Consider the following 19,345-nt stretch of genomic DNA (forward strand, 5'->3'; position numbering starts at 1 on the left):
ACATCAGCGTGCACTCGCTTTATTCCGCAAAGGAGGCGACACTCCATGTTTAGCAGCATATCCTGTTTTTTTTCTCCTGTAAAGCCGAGCTTCTTCTGTCCCGTTGTGCATCCCCAGCCCTTTTGCCGCTCGGTCGGTTTTTTCATCGACGGGCCAGGGTCAGAGAGAGGAAGACGGCCCCATTCCTCTGAGCCACATGCCCCAGAACACCACCAACAGGCGGCTTCTTCCACACGCAGCACCGGTAACATCTACGGACCTCCAGCGCCACCTGCCAGCCAAATAATGGAAACTTTCTTACAGCTTTGTAATTGTTGTGTTGGGTAATTTTTCGTAACAGATCTTTCAATGAGAAAAAAAAACTCTTTAACACAAAATGCCATTTTTGCCCATTTTGTGTGACAAAGTGTTATACATTTTATATATTCTTAATAATATTCTTTTTATTTTTCATCAGTGTATTTCAGTTTTATATATTATTTATTTATGTATTCAATTATTGTATTTTAACCTTGTAATAATAATTGCATTAACCTTTTATTGCATTTTGTCAGTTATGGTACATATTATAGTACATACAAGGCAAAATCACAACATTGATCATCTTAGGATTCTAATCATTGTTGCACCAAAAAGTCTGCAATGGTCATTTCCTCAAAGATTATACTAGCAATGAGGAAAAATATGTAACTTACATTATTTAAAATGATGTAATAACTTTTAAAAACTTTAATTTACAGCATTACAGTACTGTCGATGTGGATATTTCCAGAGAAGCCATTTTGACATGTCACAGTAGGAAAAGCACAGGGATAAATAATACAATGAATGATGGCTGAATTCCATTTAGCTGCTTCAATTTCAGGGTCCTGGTATTGTTCATGCTGGCTCCCTGTCACATTGTCACGGCTTACTGGGACACTTGAATAGAACAAAGCCTTTGTTAATGTTATTAGTAACACCTGTACTTTTTCCTCTATGATGAGTCAAAATGTCTGCTGTGAAACAAGCCTATCGAATACATGCAGCTGTCCTTGGCAAACTATATCCAACCTGTAATGTTACAGTGTGTTGAATGTATTTGTTTAGCAGCCAAGCAACCTGTATATCTATCATTACATTTAACCCCAGTTTTTTTCATGTAAAACGTCTGTGTGCTAGTGTTAATGTAAATGTATTTAGCCATTTGCCCTTCAATAAATCCATCACAACTCCCATTTTTATGAAACATCAATAAAAGAAAAAATTCATAGAGGGGTTGTTCTGTGCTGCTTGATTGACATTTGTGCCCACAGCATTTAAGGACTTACGTGATTTATATTTATTTTCTCTTTGCACATGCAGGGGTCCATTGACATGCCTCTGGATTGAAGGGCCTCGGATCTACACCCAGGACACCTTGGTGGTTAATTGGGGTTGTGCTCCTTAGGTGAGCATTAACACTCTTACAGTGCTGAGGAATGTTCCTTCAATACAGTAGATAAATGGTCAAATGATGCAGTCTACTTGTGACACCCCTATCACCGGTTGTGTATCTGTATGGTTAATGACCAGGTCAACCACTTTTGAATCTTCTTCCTAATTTAAGGCCTGAAGAAGGGCAACTATGTAGTAATTCACAAAGCAAAGTTTGGCTATGTGGCTTATGGGAAATATGGCCTTTGTAGGCTAGCAGCTGTAGGCTCCTCTGACTTTTCATGTAGCTCCACCATCAGGTCAACATGTCAGTGAAAATTGTCCAATACTTTGGTTTAATTGGCAGGTTAGGGAGTGCCCATGCATATAAGCCTGAGCAGCCAGTCCTGGGCCAGATCTCCTCACCCCACATCTCCTTCGTTGTGGCTTTTGGTTTCCTTGTCTTTGTTTTTACAGCGCAACATTCATGCAAGACATTTTCACTAATCCACTCCCTACACTACTGAATTTACAGATCCTTCTATTTGTTCTTTGGTCTTTGTTGATTCACAAGTAGCAAATAAATAACTTTGTTATTTAGTTTACCCATGTGTCTCCCATTTTTGTTACAGCCTAAGAGCCGGGCTGTGACAATGACCAAATACCTGAAAAAGTAATGAAATTCCCATCAGTCTCAACTGTACTTTGGATTTAGTGCTAATTAGAAAATGTCAGCATGCTAACATGCTAAACTAAGATGGTGAACATGATAAATATTACACCTGCTAAACATCAGCATGTTAGCATTATCATTGTGAGCATGTTAGCATGCTTGCATTAGCATTTAGCTCACGGTCTTGTTTATAATTGACTATCATTGCTTGTTCTATTGGAGTGATTTTACTGATGGTAGCTTTGGTATTTATTGCATTGGTTTGTTGGTAATATGATGTGAGACAAACTCCTTCATTCGTGACATTTTGTTGTTGTCGTGATTTAATTTCCTCCTTCTTATCATGTCAAAGTAAACTCTTGTGACTGAACCATTCAACAACACTGCCTAACGACATAAAAAGGTAGGCTATTAACGTCATGAACTAACCTGATATTTCCTTCTCTCTCTTTTTATGTACGGATCAGATGATGTCTCAGCTAGAAAACAGGTTAGACGGCTGTTTCAACATCCGCATTCACATAACATGGAGGCTCCAGGCAAGTTCCCCGCTCTTCAAAATAATTTATTATAGATTTATATCAGTCGAATTTCATATGGGTACAGCTTAATGATAATTATTATTAATGGCTGTTTCGGTCATGTGTGTGGCTGCGAGTTTCCTCATCGACAACAGATAAAACGTGTTGAGAGTTTCCCTTCAACGACGAAGATCTGCAGCTCAGACATGAAGCGCTCTGCTCTCATCATCCTGATGCTGTACAGTTTCTGTGCCTTCTCACAAAGTAAGAATGAATGAATTAAATTTACTACACTTTTGTTCTAGTTTCTAACATTATTAGTGATGTTATGGAAACAAAACTATGGGAGTATTTGCAGTTTCTGTAAATCAACAATACAAATGCCTGAAAGAAAGCGAAAACATTATAACAACATATTAGAAAGAAGCTGTAACTTTCTGCAATGATAGGAATGTACACATACGGTATATGAATCTTTATTTCCATTGTGATGCTTTTCAGTTCCCCATGAAGTTGTCTATGTTGTGGGCTGCTTTGTGAATGGCAGACCTGAGGTACAGTTTGAGTTTGATGACGAGGAGATTTTATACATGGATTTCCAAAGAGAGGAGATTGTTTACACTGTGCCCAGATTTCTTGATCCTGATCCAAGTCAAGTTTTGGTGGGTATGAAAATACTTAGAGATGCTCTGGCAAACAAGGACCTCTGTTTAGCACTTGCTGCAGTCATTGCAGCGGAAGAGAGAAATCCACCAGATGAACAAGGTAAATTAACCTCCTTTATTTTTGTTGGGACGTGATCGATAAAATGCTGATGATGGTTTTTAATTGTCTTCTGACCCACTAAAGACCCCCCTGAGAGCATCCTCTACCCTGCCGAACAACTTCAGCTGGGAGTTGAAAACAGCCTCATCTGCTTTGTGAATCATTTCTACCCACCTGACATCAAAGTCAGCTGGACCAAAAATGGTCGCCCGGTGTCGGAGGGGGTGTCACTCAGTCGATATTACCCCAATAATGATCAAACCTTCCACCAGTTCTCCACCCTGACATTCACACCGAGGGAGGGGGACATTTACAGCTGCACCGTGGAGCACTCAGCCCTGGAGAGGCCTAAAACAAGGATCTGGGGTGATTGTTTTATCTTTTGAAGCCACTTAAAAATAAAGATTAAATGTTTTGTTGTGTCTGTAATGAGGCTGATGCTTTCTAACATCCTCCACAGAACCTGATTTTAGTCATCCCAGTCTTGGACCAGACATTTTCTGTGGAGTGGGCCTGACTCTGGCCTTGTTGGGAGTCGCAGTTGGAGTATTTTTAATTGCCAAGGGACACCATGGACAATAATTTCTCTGTTGCTGAAAATGAATATAATGTATAAAATTGCAAATGAATACAGCATTGCATCTATTAATATTTAATGAATTATAAACAAATACTGTAGGATTTTGGTGTGCAACATTTATAATCTTCAAAGCCTTTTTTTTTTGCTTCATAGAGGAGTTATTATGGAAAGCAAGAGGAGGATGAATGTAAGAAATGGTCCAGTAAATCCTACATTCATGGGGACATTCTCCTGTCACGTATACATTACATAAACCAGATGAAATTCAACTTGAAGCGGCCATTAGAAATGATAACATGTACCATACTTTGACGAAACACTTCAAGGAGAGACGCTATAGGTGTGCACCTGCAGGTTCTTTTGAATTTATTGACTTTAAAATGGTGCTTTGCTGCTGTGACTTGTAAATTTCCCCACTGTGGGATAAATAAAGTCTAAAATCTATGTCTGAAGTACATTTACTCACGCACTTGACAGTTTTGAGGAACTTGTTTTTTTACTAACCATTTCATACTTCCTTGTTCCTCTTCATGATGTGTCAGAGTGATATATTGCACTTTTCATTTCACTAGATTTACCTGACAGTCACTTACTTTGCAGATCAAGACCTTACACACAAAACATCAGTTTATAACATATGATAAAGTAGTGCCATTTTACTATGAGTACTTTTTTAGTTTTGAGTGTTTTTACATTGTTGCATTGCTACTTTTACTTAAATACAAAGGATCGATACAACTGGTACTACCTCCATTGTATGCAAAGAGAAGGGAAGTAGAAATATGACACGCAATATAAACATAATCATGGAAACTAAATACTGTTTAGAGATTGACATGAGTGCCACACCCGCTACCTGCTAAGGGAAAAATTCTATTTATAAATCAGCGCCTGAATTTTCTCGATTGTCAAGATCAGAATCAACTTTAACTATTTTCTCCGGTCGAGTTCACTTTCTGTTGGATCTGTCTCATTTACAAGACAACATGTCTCATGCCCTCGGCTTCTTTACTCTCCTGTTGGCATTTTCAAGAGCAGGTAAGTTACATGAAAACATTGTTTATTTGTGTTGCTGTTCTGGTAGATACGACAGAGTCAAATAGTCGCTTTCTGGAATATGAAAGTAGTACATAACAATAGAGACAGACAGGCCTTTGTTCACAGTTTTAGTGTTAGAGTCTGATGCGTGACAATATTAAATGAACCAGAGAATTCAACTAAATATCCATATCAACTAATACCTGTTGACATTATTTTCACAGATGCTCTCTTTGGTCAGGCTTTGCTTCGTTGCCAGTTTACTTCCTGTGATGGTAACGATGCTGTGTTGCTGGTGCAGTACTACTTTAACAAGATGCTGCTCCTCCAATACAACAGCACTTTGGGAAAAGCGATCGGCTACACAAAGAAAGGAATAGAAGTTGCAGATATCCTCAACAACAAAACCAGTTTTGTGAATCATGCGAAACAGGAAACAAAACTTTGCAGAAGTAACGTCCCAGTGGTTTGTAACGGCCTTCTGAACCCAGGTGATTATCACAGAACATAATGGAAATTGCCTTAAAGTAAAAGTTTTGGGAAATACGCTCATTCTCTCCTCAAAATTTCCTCCACGACAAATTCCTTGATGTGTTTCGTGACGTTGACCAATAGGGTCACAGAGCACTCTTCCGCACACAACTGTAAACATGGTGAAGCAAAGGAGGAATGGTGTTGTTGGTGCTGCGAGGAAATGTTGCAGTTGTTTAGGCTTTTCCAAACACAACACAGCCAGTGTCACACTCACTGTTGGTTAACATTCTTGTTTCCAAAAGTCGGTCCCAAGCGCCTCTTTGCTGATGTCATCACGCACGTTGTGAACGACGGCAAGCTGTGGTTGGTCGGGGACCAACACGTAGTCTGTGACGTCTTTCGGTCATGTCACGGCAAGAGTTTATAACACTATAGTCACCTACTCAGACACATCTTAACAGACAAAAATGTTGTGTGGTCTGAACCCGGCACAACACTTTATATATCTATTTATATATATAGTTGTTTCATCTGTTAAAAAAGGAAAGAATAGTATAACGACAATTCAGCATTTTGCCAGACTAGCCTATTTCTTGGCCCTCAGCTGCTGTTAGGCAACCAGCGGAGACTCCAGGAAGTTAATGTGTCTGCAAATACGCGTATTTCCCAAAACATTGAATTTTTGCTTTAAAGGCAACTTGTTTAACGTTAATAGATTGATTATAAATGTATTGAGTAAAGATGTGGTATTTTATGACGAAATGTTGTCTCTTGGGGTATCTTCTAGTCGAGCCCTACGTTTGGCTGAGGTCAGTTCAGGAAGCGGGCAGCAGACATCCAGGCATGCTCATCTGCAGTGTGTACAACTTTTATCCCAAACAAATCCGAGTGACTTGGCTGAGGGACGGAAAGGAGGTGACATCTGATGTGACGAGCACTGAGGAACAGCCCAATGGGAATTGGCTGTACCAGATGCACTCCCATCTGGAGTTTACACCCAGACATGGAGAGAAAATCACCTGTATGGTGGAGCACGCCAGCCTCATGAAGCCCAAGCTTTATGAGTTGGGTAAGAGAGTGTGCATGTGGACAGGTGAAGTAAAATTACCTCAAGCAATGAGGTAATACCAGTGGTGGAATGAAAGTGCTTTTACTTAAACACTATACTTAAGAACAACTTTGTACTCCACTATAATTATTTCACAGATTTAGTTACTTTGTATATTAAGATTTTACAAACAAAGATCAACTAAAATATGGTTAGTTGTTATAGAATAAACTACCAAACTTTATATAAAATAATTAGTTCCAACTTGACCAACTTCAACAGTAAAATACTACAGTATCAGTAATAATGATAATAATAATAGAATAATAATATAACACTCATGGGGGCCGTTTTTCTGAATACTTCTGAGTACTTTTACTTTTGATACTTTAAGTATCTATTTTACTGATGATACTTCTGCATTTGTACTTAAGTGTAATTGTGAATGCAGGACTTGTAATGGAGTATTTTTATATTGTGGTATTGCTACTTTTACTTAAGTAAGGAATCTTTCTCCACCACTGGGAGACATGAAGACATAACATAAAGTAGAAACCCATGCCTTTGTTGTTATAAATTTTAAAATGAAGTGAGTGATACATGGTGTACATGCCACAGCCTATAATAAACAATAAACACGTGCAGTATACTACTTTGGTTTGTGATATCAGCGAATGGAAATACCATGCAGTGTTTTTGATATTCGTCTTTTCAGAGCCCGAACCTGACCCCGGGAAGAACAAGATCGCTGTGGGGACGGCAGGGCTGCTGCTGAGTCTGGCTTTTTCAGTTTCTGGGCTGATTTACTACAAGATTAAATCTACTGGTGAGAGATGAATTCTAATTAATGTGTTAATTGTTAAATTTTACCTCTAATGAAAGCAGCTAAGACCTCAGTGTCTGTATTTTTTTTTCTTCTAATTGCAGTGCGTGTTTTGGTGCCAACAACTGAGGTAGGAATTCACATAATACACAATCATCTTTCTGTCAGTTTGTCTGAAACATTTGTGTTATGATGTCATTTATTTGCTTCAATAATGAATGTGTTCTACAGGTTTCATATCCAGACCACACATTATAAGGGGGAGAAACCTTTGGGGATTCGCTGAGAATAGCGTGCTGATGGATCAGTCTATGTGTTCATTTCCATGTCAACAGAAATGCTTTAAACTGTATATGTTTAGAATATATGCCTAAAACAAATGATCCTAAAAGCTCAAAGAATAAAAATGATACCTGCGATACCAAAGAGCACTGTGGTTTCCTTCTGTGCTGTCACAATAATGTTGTGACCTTCATTAATATTAGTTTTGATTCTTAAGTATTACTCCCTAAACTAACACAAGACCTTACGACTCTCACTCCAAACCTCAACAAAGAATAGCATTTTGATAAATAATTGGCACTGCGCCTATTTGCTTAATATTGACAACAAAGTCACTGCAAAACTTCATAAGTTGGTTAAAGTTACAAATTCCTGCTAATGGTTTGAGAGGTGGCGGTGATGAAGGAACACAGCAATGAGCCAAGGGAAGAGGAAGAAGACTGTAAGATAGTAAACATGGATGTAAACAATGCAAACCTTTAAGAAAAATCTGCTTTGTAAATGAGGAAGGAAACGCATTCAACACATTAGTTAGTTCTCAAGGATTCATATGATGCGTTTTGGTGAGTTGCCCTGACTCTAAACTAAAAAACAAGAAAACCAGGTCCCTTTAGTCCTGCAACAAACTGTGGTCACTGCATCATAACTCATCTCACAACCCAGTCTGCTCTAATGACTTCAGCTATTTCCACATAAAGCATTTATTTAAGTTATAAATGTATGGGTGTATGGAGTTAAATGAATACAAACTTTTATCATGGTGAGCATTGTTTTCATTAGTATCAAAGAAAACAACCATGACTTAATTTAACATGTATTAAACGACACACCTAGACCTCTAGTTAGGTGGAAGTTGGGCGGAGCTATGTTGGATTACATGTCACCAAACTCTGTACGAATGAGAATGATAAAGGTGTGCCGTCCTCACAGGTGCAACAAAACTAACAGCAGAGTGAAATAGATGTCAGTCAAGCAGAGTCACATAACTGAAAACACCTGTGTGCCTCTAATGGGTTAACACATGGCAGTACATTCATTCAAATCATCATTTTCAAGTCAGAAGCACTTGTGTTTATATGCTCTTAAATAGGTCTGAAAATGAAAACTACAAAGTTGAATCTACCTGCTCAACCGCGTCTACGCCCACCTGAATAAGCTGGCGAGCACTGTGAGAGTCATGTTTTTTGACTTCTCCAGTGCGTTCAACACCATCGATCCGGCTCTACTGGGTGAGAAGCTGACGGAGATGCAGGTGGATGCCCCCCTCGTGTCCTGGATTGTCAACTGCCTGACTGGCAGACCACAGTATGTGCGCTTACAACACTGTGTGTCAGACAGAGTGGTCAGCAACACCGGGGCCCCACAGGGGACTGTCCTCTCTCCCTTCCTCTTCACCATCTACACCACGGACTTCAGCTACTGCACCAGAGACCTGCCATCTTCAGAAGCTTTCTGATGACTCAGCAATAGTTGGATGTATCAGTAAGGGTGATGAGGAGGAGTACAGGGCTGCTGTGGACAACTTTGTCACATGGTGCGAGCAGAACCATCTGCAGCTCAACGTGACAAAGACAAAGGAGCTGACTGTGGACCAAAGTGCCGATGACCCCTGTCACCTCCTTTACCTGCAGGGCGATATTCGCTTTTGCCGGTAGATGGCGGTAGCGGCTTTGGTACGTGAGTGACTGGCCGTAAATCTTCGTTTAGAATAAGGAAGTAAATTGTAACAGTTGACAGTCAGGATAACAGCAAAAGAAGCCGTTATTTGTCCAAATATGTCTTTTTGAATGTATTTTCAGTACAATAAAGTACTCTGGCACCTGGATGGACGTTTTCATCATTCAGTGTGTAACAAGGACACACTGATAATAGATGTTACGATGCTCCTTTGGTGAGTACCAACACTCTTATAGCAGCAGATGTTATTTGAGAAAACTGTACAACCGTCAATTCGTACTGTAGGTTAGTGTTTCCTAACCTGGGATTTGTGACCCACACATCTTTGCTTCACAAAATAATAAAAACTATCTTTGTTTTTTTAGTTTTTTTTACTGAGATATGAGATTTTACATTTTCTGGCCTCTAACAGCTATTGAAATGAATCAATCATTGCTCACAACCCACAACATATGCAATATATATATATACCTGTATGCAACCTGTGATGAGGGGTTGAGAGTAAACTTTGCTTCAAAAGCCAGAAAGTTTGGGAATCACTGCTGTAGATTATATGATTTTATCACATAAAATAAAAATAAATATCTGTTCTGCTTCAAAGTAGTGTTTGAAACTCCCAGTGGAAGATAACCATTCAACAACACAACTGTTAGAAAAGCTACAAAGTAAACTGATCTCTCAAATCTCATTGAGTGCATTTCTCGGATGATGATGATGATGATGTAGGCACAAAAGCTTTTTTTTATTATTTCTGAGCCACTGCCAAATTTAGAGAATGTCTCTCCTGCAAAACAGGTTAGACGGCTGTGTTCCTGTCAACAGTTCCATAACAAGGAAACTCTTATCTCTACCACATTATATACTGAGATTTCTGTTGTTTAGATATGTAGTCCAATGCTTCTGGTAACTCCTGGATACATTGATGCAGGTTCATGATGATTCACCAATGACCCGATATCTTGGTTTCTTTGTTTTGCAAATGATCTGGTCATGTGATTATGTGTGAAGGTCAGACTGGCAAAGGATAGAAACGTATTTGTTCGGACTGCAGCCCAGACATGAAGCGCTCTGCTGTCATTATCCTGATGTTCAACACCTTCTGTGCCTTTTCACAAAGTAAGAATGAGTTTCAAATGTACTATTTTGTTCTAGAAAGATGAATATTTCTACTCTCAAACAGAAGCCACTTGCTGCAGCTATTTGTTGTTATAGGTTTATACTAGTATTTCCCTAATTTTTATTGTATTGTTTTTCAGTTCCTCATGAATTTGTCTATGTTGTGGGCTGCTTTGACAATGGCATGACTGAGGTACAGTATGAATTTGATGCTGAGGAGATTTTATTCGTGGATTTTGAAAGACACGAGGTTGAATACACTTTGCCCAGATTTCTTGTGATCAACCCAAGTGAAATATTCGATGGTCCGCATATATATAACAATGCTATGAAAGGAAAGCGCTTCTGTTCAGCAGTTATGGCATTCTGCAAAGCGGAGTTGAAAAACCCACCAGAAGAAAAAGGTAAATACACATCAACATTTATCTCTGCAGTGAGGTGATTGATAAAATGCTGAGGATAGTTTTTAATTGTCTTCTGACCCACTAAAGACCCCCCTGAGAGCGTCCTCTACCCTGCAGAAGAACTTCAGCTGGGAGTTGAAAACAGCCTCATCTGCTTTGTGAATCATTTCTACCCACCTGACATCAAAGTCAGCTGGACCAAAAATGGTCGCCCGGTGTCGGAGGGGGTGTCACTCAGTCGATATTACCCCAATAATGATCAAACCTTCCACCAGTTCTCTACCCTGACATTCACACTGAGGGAGGGGGACATTTACAGCTGCACCGTGGAGCACTCAGCACTGGAGGGGCCTAAAACAAGGATCTGGGGTGATTGTTTTATCTTTTGAAGCCACTTACATATAAAAAGAATACAATGCTGTAAAATACTTGCTTGTATCTGTAATGATGCATATGTTCTGATGTCCCTCCACAGAACCTGACTTTAGTCATGCCAGTCTTGGACCAGATGTTTTCTGTGGAGTGGGCCTGACTCTGGCCTTCTTGGGAGTCGCAGCTGGAACATTTTTAATGGTTAAGGGGCACCATGGACAATAATCTCTCTGTTTTAGAGAGATTATACACGTGAAATTGATGACGATGATGAATTTTACGCAATCATTTTTGCAGCATTTATTGTCTCCTAAACCACGATTTGGTTTCGATGGAGGTATGAATATCAGGCCTGCAGTTGTTATTTCTATTCATGTTCATCAGCTGTGTTCCAACATGTCATTTACATGTGGAAGTATACCTCAATAATGGCTGTGGCTGTTCAGCAAAAGTTACATCGACACGCTTTAAACCAAGAACAGGAGAGGAAATGATATTGAACCATGAACCATATTGTTGTAAGACACTACAAATAGTGGTCTGTGTCTGCAGTTTCTGGCCTTAAAATAGTGCTATCTGTCCAACGTCAGGAAATATAGCGACCTACTTTGTACTATAAGAAGTGTTTTGGATTATACGTTGAATGTGAAAGGGCCTCATGGTCTGAATTCAACATTATTTCTGTTTTCCTTCCAGGTTATTGCACTTATCATGTACATACTGTGTGTCTGCTTCACTGTTATCTGTAACTTTGATATATGTTAAGAATATTGAGGTTTCAATTATGCACTACATTTTTTTGTATATTCTTTATTTTTGAATAAAAAAACCTTTAATTACTCAGGTATTATCATTGAGATCAAGATCTCTTTTGAGTGCAGCAGATAAAAAGAAAAACAACAAAAGCACATAACAGTCAGACAATCGCAGAGCACAATAATAAACTGCATGCGAGATTAATATATTATTATATGAGAATAAAGGATATCTCCATAATTAAGCAGACATGGTTTACTGTACAACATACATATTTTAAATAAAAAGCAGTGGTGAAAATTAACTACAGTAAGTACAAGTACTGTATTTAAGTACACTTTTAAGATGCTTGTACTTTATTCTTCACTACATTTCAGTGAGTACTTTTACTTTTGATCATTTAAGCACATTTTTCTGGTAAGACCTACTTGTACTCAAGTAACATGCATGCAGGACTTTTACTTGTAATGGACTGTTTTCGTAGTGAGGTTTTTTACTGTGCTGTGTGATCCATTATTCATGTAGTTCATGTAGATGAAATGAGATACTTCACCGATGAATCAGTTCATCCATCAATATTGATATCAAATTATAAATCACTTAATAACCGTTAAGAAATTGAACAAAATAAAGATGAGTGGTGTCACTATGGATTACTACACCAACCTGCTTGTAACAAGCAGTGCAGATTTTGTGGAAACACGGTGCACACTGTGTGCCACACCTGCTTATAAAATGTTGTCGAGCGGTCTGCTGCTTCATTTCCTCATGTTTTCAGTGTGAGACCAATTGACTTCCGTTTTTTTAGTTGACATTCGTCACCATGCATATCTGCAGCTTCTTTTTACTGCTGTGTCTGCTCCTCTTATTTTCAAGAGCAGGTAAGTGACATTAAAATAAAAGCTGTTTTATTCAGTTGTCATAACACAAATAAACAAGTTGCTGCATATTACTATTGTTCTGAAACAAACAGTGTGTGTCAGAATACTTTCTACATCTCTGATACTTGTTGGCTTTATGTTACAGACGCTCTCTTTGGTTACGGTGTGATGCAATGCCAGTTTACTTCCTCCCACGATGCTGTGTATCTGGCAAAGATCTTCTTTAACAAGGTACTCCTGGGTGAATACAACAGCACTTTGGGAAAATATATCGGCTTCACAAAGAAAGCTAAAGAAATTGCAGATGACCTCAACAAAAACCCTGCTTTTTTGAAACAAGAAAAAAAGAATGAAGAGAATTGCAAAACCCACGTCCCATGGGCGTTTGATGTCCTTTTAAACCCAGGTGATGTTTTGGTGAAACTCTGGTAAGATTGCAGCCTGCAAATTACAGCGTCGTTATTTAGTGTATATGTGGCATCAATAAGATATTGCTGGGTACCTATAGCAGGACAAATATGTAAGTACAAGTGAAGAAGACTAGAAGTTAGGGAATAGGGGGGTAACGACTTTAAGAGGATTTAAAAATGACTTAAAAATAAACTAGACTGCACATGTAAGTATTTTCAAAATCACTCCATACCTGTTGAAATGACTGTATAAAGAATAGTTCATTAATTCAACAAATGACACGTAAATTTTTCTTTGTGTTTGGCAACTTTCTTTGAAAAGCTCGCATAAATAATTTCAGACTAGACTAACTAGAATGCAACACTCTCTTAAAGCAACAAGCCTTGGAGGTTCTCCCTGACGTTTATCAATTTTATTATTAAACCTACCATAATTGATTTTGTTTGCCATTAAGTACTGAGTTAGTTACTGTAATATTATATTAGTCATATTTTTACTAAGCCATTAACCAGTAAATATTTAAATATCAAATGTAGAGTGCACTAAACTACACTGTATTTCTAGTATGCCTCCTAAAAGCAAATGTACTACTTTTTATTCCTGGCACTTTCCCTTTCTGCCTCTCATTGGTACACAGCAAGTATTTAATTGGTATATCTATAAATATTTACACTGTAATTTGTGGGCTGTAATCTACTCTCAGTATTATTGGTGCATAATAAGTGGAATAACTAAAGATCTATAATTTCATGCCAACTTGTTTTGGGTTCTTTCCCCAAGTCGAGCCCTCCGTCAGGCTGAGGTCAGTGGAGGCAGCGGGCAGCAGACATCCAGGCATGCTCGTCTGCAGTGTGCACAACTTCTATCCCAAACAAATCCGAGTGACTTGGCTGAGGGACGGACAGGAGGTGACATCTGATGTGACGAGCACTGAGGAACAGCCCAATGGGAACTGGCTCTACCAGATGCACTCCCATCTGGAGTTTACACCCAGACATGGAGAGAAAATCACCTGTATGGTGGAGCACGCCAGCCTCATGAAGCCCAAGCTTTATGAGTGGGGTAAGAGAGTGTGCATGTGGACACACACACATGTAGTTTGACGTTTTGGGAAATACACCTCTTCGCCTTCTAGTGGACAGTTAGATGAGAAGACTCCAGAAAGTCACTACTGGCTGCATCCTTATATGGACGGATATATGAGAATGGTATCAATTCTCTTATCTGAGTCTCAGCAGGAAAAATAAGTGTGTCCTCAGCTTGTGGAATATATACATTTTGTCATATTTATGAAGGGAAATATGATGCATTGTTTGTGATAATTGTCTTTCAGACCCAAAGACTGAGTCAGAGATGAATAAGATTGCTGCTGGGATAGCCGGGCTGCTGCTGGGTCTGGTCTTTTCAGTTGCTGGGCTGATTTGCTACATTAAGAATTCTCCTGGTGAGAGACTATAGCACATTAATTATAATCAAATTAATATGCAGATGTTTTCAAAACCATTCAAAGCAAAATCAGTTGTGTTCATTTTAATGTTAGAGTTAACGTAATGCCTCTAGCTTTGAACACTTGCACCTGAGCATCTTTAACTCACTAACAAGACAACAACTAACCAGTAGAAACTTATCAACATAACATAATTGGGACAGGAAAATCTGCATATGCTGGAACAATCTTTGTATAATAGATGTGTATTTTGCTTTTTGCAGGACGGGTGTTGGTGCCCACAGGTTAAGGTAGGTTAAGGTAGTTTACATTTAACAGTTGTCCTGTTAGTTTGTCTGAAACGTTTCACTTATCTGGATCAATAATCAGTCTCACTGGTTTTAAATACAGAGCAGACACCTGGAGTCAGAGAAACCTGTGGGGATTCACATGAGGACCCTGATCTAAAGCAGTGGGAATGACTCATTCTCCTCTACACACCTAAAACACTGGATAACTTCATCATATATTGTACAATAACAAGCTCAACTGTTTGGAAGAATAAAAAAACCCTGAAAGCACTGTGGTTTTCTTCTGTACAATACATAACTTGTTGTGACCCACTTTCATCTCTGCTCTCCTCCACTAGTGTTTATTGGCATTGAGGCCCTCGGTGTTGTTTTACAGACAAGATGCAGCGTTGCACATTAGCCTTACTTAATACTCACATGAAATATAAGGAGGGAAAGGAAATCGGAGTAGGAAAAAGAAGGGCAAACAAAAGCAACAGCAGCTGACTTGTTGGTCTTTGTTTTGAGGTGTTGTGGGGGGGGGGCAATACACCCCTACAGGTTGTCTTCTGCCAGGTCACACCACATGGGATAGACTGGTTTACTTTCTAGGTCCCAACAGGAATGGGCCATCATTTGGTTCCTATAATGTGGTCTGCAGAGGCTGTTCAGGTTTTAGGGTTACAGATATAATATAATTGATAATTATATTATAATTGGTGGAGTTTATCAGTGGTTCGCAACTGGGATCACGCCACTTAAGGCCACAGGGCCACCAGGAGGTGGTCTATTGGAACTTTTCAATATGTTCTGACATTTTATAGAACAAAGGATTACTCAATTCATCAAGAAAATTTAAATATTAACTGCACGATTTATCCAAAAAACGAGAAAAATAAAACATTATTTCATCAATTCTGTCATACTCAGTAGCCTACATTTGCTTTTGATTTTTTAAGTATATTTTGATACTGATTCTAGTAGAGTATTTGTGGTATTGCTACTTTGACTTAAGTAAAAGATCTGAGTACTTCTTCCACTACTGTCTTATTCTGCCCAAGAAACCTTGGACCAGTGCGTCAACAGTGTCTGAAAGACAGCGTCCAGGGCAGAAATTCCTCAAACTTTCACCTCTTTATGCGCATGCGCACTCGGGAATAATGAGCCGCTTTGGGTTCTATTTTGTTTTTCTCTTCTTGTTAATTAAAAGCCCGAGTTTGATCCTCTTCCTGTGTTTCGCCATTTATGTTTACATTCATTACAGAACAAGATAAAAAAAATAAAAAAGTAAATAAAATTTGAGGGGAAACATTTGACGAACACTGATGATGGCTCGTGATCTCCTGAAGACATCAGACAGTGGCTTTTTCTTCTCAGCGTTCATCAGTTTACAAACGCGTCATGGGATGTGTCGTCCTTGTCACTGCAGCTCTGTGTGGCGTCAGTCTGCAGTGATGGACTGTGCTGTTCCCGTCTCGGAGGTCGCCCCAAAAACCATAACCACAACACCGGAGAGGGGCGGCCCGGTTACGTTACCGAGCAGCGATAAGACGCATGAGCTACATGATAAGAAGCTGATATAAACACACAGATACAAGGTGGAAACAGTCTGCATTCAACGACCACAGCGAAGGATTCAACAAAACAACAGGTACGATTTAAAGACTTACTGGAAGCATGTAGGACACTGTTTGTGTGTACACGTGGACACTTCTTTTTTCCATGACTTGTTTGTTGTTATTACTAATTTCTTGGCTCCACTTTATTCTAACTTACCGTATGCCTCTCTTACCTTGTTCTACTCCGCCTTACCCAGTGATGGAAAGCAAGTACATTTACTTAAATACTGTACTTCAGGACAATTTGGAGGTACTTGTACTTGAGTATTTCCATTTTCTGCTACTTTATACTTCTACTTACTTCTACTTACATTTCAGTGGCAAATATTGTCCTTTTCATTCCACTGTACTTAATTGTTAACAGTGGTTACTTTGCAAATTCAGATTAATAATACAAAATAGATATACTTGAGTATTTGGATTTCAAGTTACATTTCAGAGGGACATATTGCATTGCACCTTTTGACCCTTCTGGCAGCTATAGTTAGTACTTAGCTTGCAGATTAAGATTTGTAAAACCTATAATGAACATATAAAATGTGTAAATAAATATATAAGTATATAAATTACCCACAATTAGCTCAAACTAACTGCTGTTTAAATGTTAATGCATTAGTAATAATTAACCAATAGTATAATATCTAACAATATAACTCTGACAGAGACCATTTTCCCTGAATAGTTTGTATTTTTACATTTAGTACATTTTGCTGATACTTGACTTTTATTCAAGTACAGTTGAATGACACACTTTTAATGGAGTATTGCAATTTTTACTTAAGGAAAGTATATGAATACTTCTTCCACCACTGACTGTACTTTATTGTTTTACCTTTACCTATTCTCCTGTACTCTACTCCACATTATTGTACTCTAACTTATTCTGCTCTAATCTTCTCTACTTTATTTTACTTCACTCTGTTCTAGCTTACAATTTGTCGACTCTACTGTACTCCTATCGAACATTACTTTAGTCCACTCCCCCTTATCTATTATTCTCTACTCTACTTCTGTCTAGTCTACTGATACTTTACTCCTCTACCTTACCTTATTCTATTCTACTCTACTGTACTAAACCTTACCTATTGTCCTCTGCACTAAGTCTATTCTACTTTATTGTACTCCACCTTACCTTATTCTACTCTACTCTCCTCTACTCCACATGACCACATTCTACTCTGATCAATTTTACTCCACCTTACCTCACTTTCCTTTTCTCTTCTTTACCTTGAATCTACTTTCCACTCGACCTTCCTCTATGCCCCCTGACCGTACTCTACCTCACTCTGACTTACTTTACTCTCCTCTACTCTAGCGTGTATGAAAAAATAGATTAATTTAGCAACTATCCAACAAAATTGAGTTGTACTTTTCTAGGTATTTTTTACCACAAATAAGCTGTAAATTGATCATATTTAGTTTTTTAGTGTATAAACTATTGTTTTGTTGTCTTCTCCACAGTTCTCTGTATTGACTGTTTGTACCGATGGGTCTCTCACTGTCAGTTTGGCTGTACAGCAGGGCAGATGCCAGCCCTCCCTCCTCTTCATCATCTTTCCGGCTGCTGGCTGTCCCGACCTCCTCTCGCCTCACAGTCACTCTGAACTCCTCTCCAGTCACGCCAGGAGACAGTCGCTCACATTGGAGCACCGTCCACTGCTCTTCTCACTTCCTGCTGTCTGCCTGCAAACAGGAAGTGACACGTTTGCCTGTTGAGCGGAGCAGCGATGGGGTGAGGGCGGAGATGGGGGTGAAGAGTGGCCTTCATGTCTGGGAGGTGCTGTGGAGCCCCAATCACAGAGGGAGTCATGCCGTCTTGGGCATCTCCAGGCAGAGCTGTCCCCTGCAGGTCTCAGGGTACAATGTGCTGGTGGGTGGAGACCCATGGTCCTGGGGCTGGGAACTCAAAACCAATCAGCTCTGGCATGCTGGACAGAGTCTGGGACTTTACCCAGGAAAGAGGAAGGCTGCGGAGTCTTCCACTTCACCACACACAAAGGTGGCAGAGACACCTCTCCCCCTCCCCGAGCGCATCCTGCTGGTCCTGGATGCCGACGCAGGGACTCTGGGGTTCGTCGTTGATGGCAGCTTCCTCGGCATAGCTTTTAAAGATCTTCCTCGTGGAGTGGAGCTGTTCCCAGCAGTGAGCAGTGTTAGAGGAGGAGCCAGTATACGACTACGATACCTGAACGGTGCCACACGTGAGTGTCAGGTTTTCACACAAATCAGCTTTGGTTAGATCTTCTTGGGTCTTATAAAACACACAAACTAACAGAGTTTTTCTTTCTCTCTCCTTCCCAGGCGACCCCCCTGCCCTGATGGCTTTATGTGGACTGTCAATTCGACACGTGTTAGGGCAACAGAGGCAGAATCAAATGCACAAACTGCCTCTACCCCCTTGTCTCCAGCACTACCTGCTTTCTAGTCAATAATGTACGCTTATGGACACACACACACAATAGGAAAAATGTTATCGACAGCTGAAGTATACCATGACTTTACATTTCCTTTTTATATGAAAAATGATGTACAAATCTATTTATTAGTCATCTTATTTATTACAAGTAATATATTCATTGTCCACTGATAATATTTGGAAACTCATCGGTAAACTGTGTTTAGTTTCAAAACATTAACACCAAACTGGGTGGAAATTTGGGGATTTTGGGAGCATGGTTGTTTTTGCAAAATAAGGGAGTGTATCTTTAACTCTGACTATTTCTTTCTTTTTGTATAAAATAAATGACACCCATTTAAATTTGACGTTGACATTATTGCTGTTTTGCAGTTTCAA

At 39.3% G+C, this 19,345-nt stretch overlaps 4 protein-coding genes across 4 annotated transcripts; all 4 read left to right on the top strand.

The window, feature by feature from the left end:
• Positions 1-2,599: 2,599 nt before the first annotated feature.
• On the top strand, positions 2,600-4,378 carry LOC139290489 (H-2 class II histocompatibility antigen, A-U alpha chain-like). Its single transcript, XM_070912279.1, has 4 exons — positions 2,600-2,853; positions 3,091-3,354; positions 3,439-3,720; positions 3,815-4,378. Exons 1-4 carry the CDS (start codon positions 2,679-2,681, stop codon positions 3,934-3,936), a joined length of 843 nt encoding a protein of 280 aa, XP_070768380.1. The 5' UTR covers positions 2,600-2,678; the 3' UTR covers positions 3,937-4,378.
• Positions 4,379-4,837: 459 nt separating this feature from the next.
• LOC139290148 (uncharacterized) lies at positions 4,838-15,223 on the top strand. Its single transcript, XM_070911841.1, is given in 13 exon segments — positions 4,838-4,972; positions 5,197-5,463; positions 6,234-6,515; positions 7,210-7,320; positions 7,422-7,447; positions 9,144-9,250; positions 12,671-12,730; positions 12,732-12,805; positions 12,951-13,211; positions 13,997-14,278; positions 14,550-14,660; positions 14,927-14,953; positions 15,054-15,223. Coding segments are annotated over 12 exon segments (1,659 nt in total). The 5' UTR covers positions 4,838-4,920; the 3' UTR covers position 14,953; positions 15,054-15,223.
• LOC139290382 (H-2 class II histocompatibility antigen, A-U alpha chain-like) lies at positions 9,431-11,938 on the top strand. The gene is made up of 5 exons (XM_070912151.1): positions 9,431-9,490; positions 10,285-10,392; positions 10,533-10,796; positions 10,884-11,165; positions 11,272-11,938. The coding sequence occupies exons 2-5, from the start codon at positions 10,335-10,337 to the stop codon at positions 11,391-11,393; spliced, it is 726 nt and encodes a 241-aa protein (XP_070768252.1). The 5' UTR covers positions 9,431-9,490; positions 10,285-10,334; the 3' UTR covers positions 11,394-11,938.
• A 1,295-nt stretch (positions 15,224-16,518) lies between the features above and the next one.
• On the top strand, positions 16,519-19,303 carry LOC139290763 (SPRY domain-containing SOCS box protein 2). The gene is made up of 3 exons (XM_070912620.1): positions 16,519-16,583; positions 18,013-18,752; positions 18,853-19,303. The coding sequence occupies exons 2-3, from the start codon at positions 18,038-18,040 to the stop codon at positions 18,981-18,983; spliced, it is 846 nt and encodes a 281-aa protein (XP_070768721.1). The 5' UTR covers positions 16,519-16,583; positions 18,013-18,037; the 3' UTR covers positions 18,984-19,303.
• The last annotated feature ends 42 nt before the right edge of the window (positions 19,304-19,345 follow it).

This window comes from Enoplosus armatus, chromosome 9, assembly GCF_043641665.1.
Source record: "Enoplosus armatus isolate fEnoArm2 chromosome 9, fEnoArm2.hap1, whole genome shotgun sequence".
Lineage (NCBI taxonomy): Eukaryota > Metazoa > Chordata > Actinopteri > Centrarchiformes > Enoplosidae > Enoplosus > Enoplosus armatus.

What these genes read in the sequence shown, in the direction of transcription:
- LOC139290489 (XM_070912279.1), top strand. Translation starts at nt 2,679, where the DNA reads ATGATAATTATTATTAATGGCTGTTTCGGTCATGTGTGTGGCTGCGAG. An exon ending in TTTCTGTGCCTTCTCACAAA is followed by an intron (nt 2,854 to 3,090) that starts GTAAGAATGAAT and finishes GATGCTTTTCAG; the next exon opens with TTCCCCATGAAGTTGTCTAT. An exon ending in GCCTAAAACAAGGATCTGGG is followed by an intron (nt 3,721 to 3,814) that starts GTGATTGTTTTA and finishes CATCCTCCACAG; the next exon opens with AACCTGATTTTAGTCATCCC.
- LOC139290382 (XM_070912151.1), top strand. Translation starts at nt 10,335, where the DNA reads ATGAAGCGCTCTGCTGTCATTATCCTGATGTTCAACACCTTCTGTGCC. An exon ending in AAACCCACCAGAAGAAAAAG is followed by an intron (nt 10,797 to 10,883) that starts GTAAATACACAT and finishes GACCCACTAAAG; the next exon opens with ACCCCCCTGAGAGCGTCCTC. An exon ending in GCCTAAAACAAGGATCTGGG is followed by an intron (nt 11,166 to 11,271) that starts GTGATTGTTTTA and finishes GTCCCTCCACAG; the next exon opens with AACCTGACTTTAGTCATGCC.
- LOC139290763 (XM_070912620.1), top strand. Translation starts at nt 18,038, where the DNA reads ATGGGTCTCTCACTGTCAGTTTGGCTGTACAGCAGGGCAGATGCCAGC. An exon ending in ATACCTGAACGGTGCCACAC is followed by an intron (nt 18,753 to 18,852) that starts GTGAGTGTCAGG and finishes TCTCCTTCCCAG; the next exon opens with GCGACCCCCCTGCCCTGATG.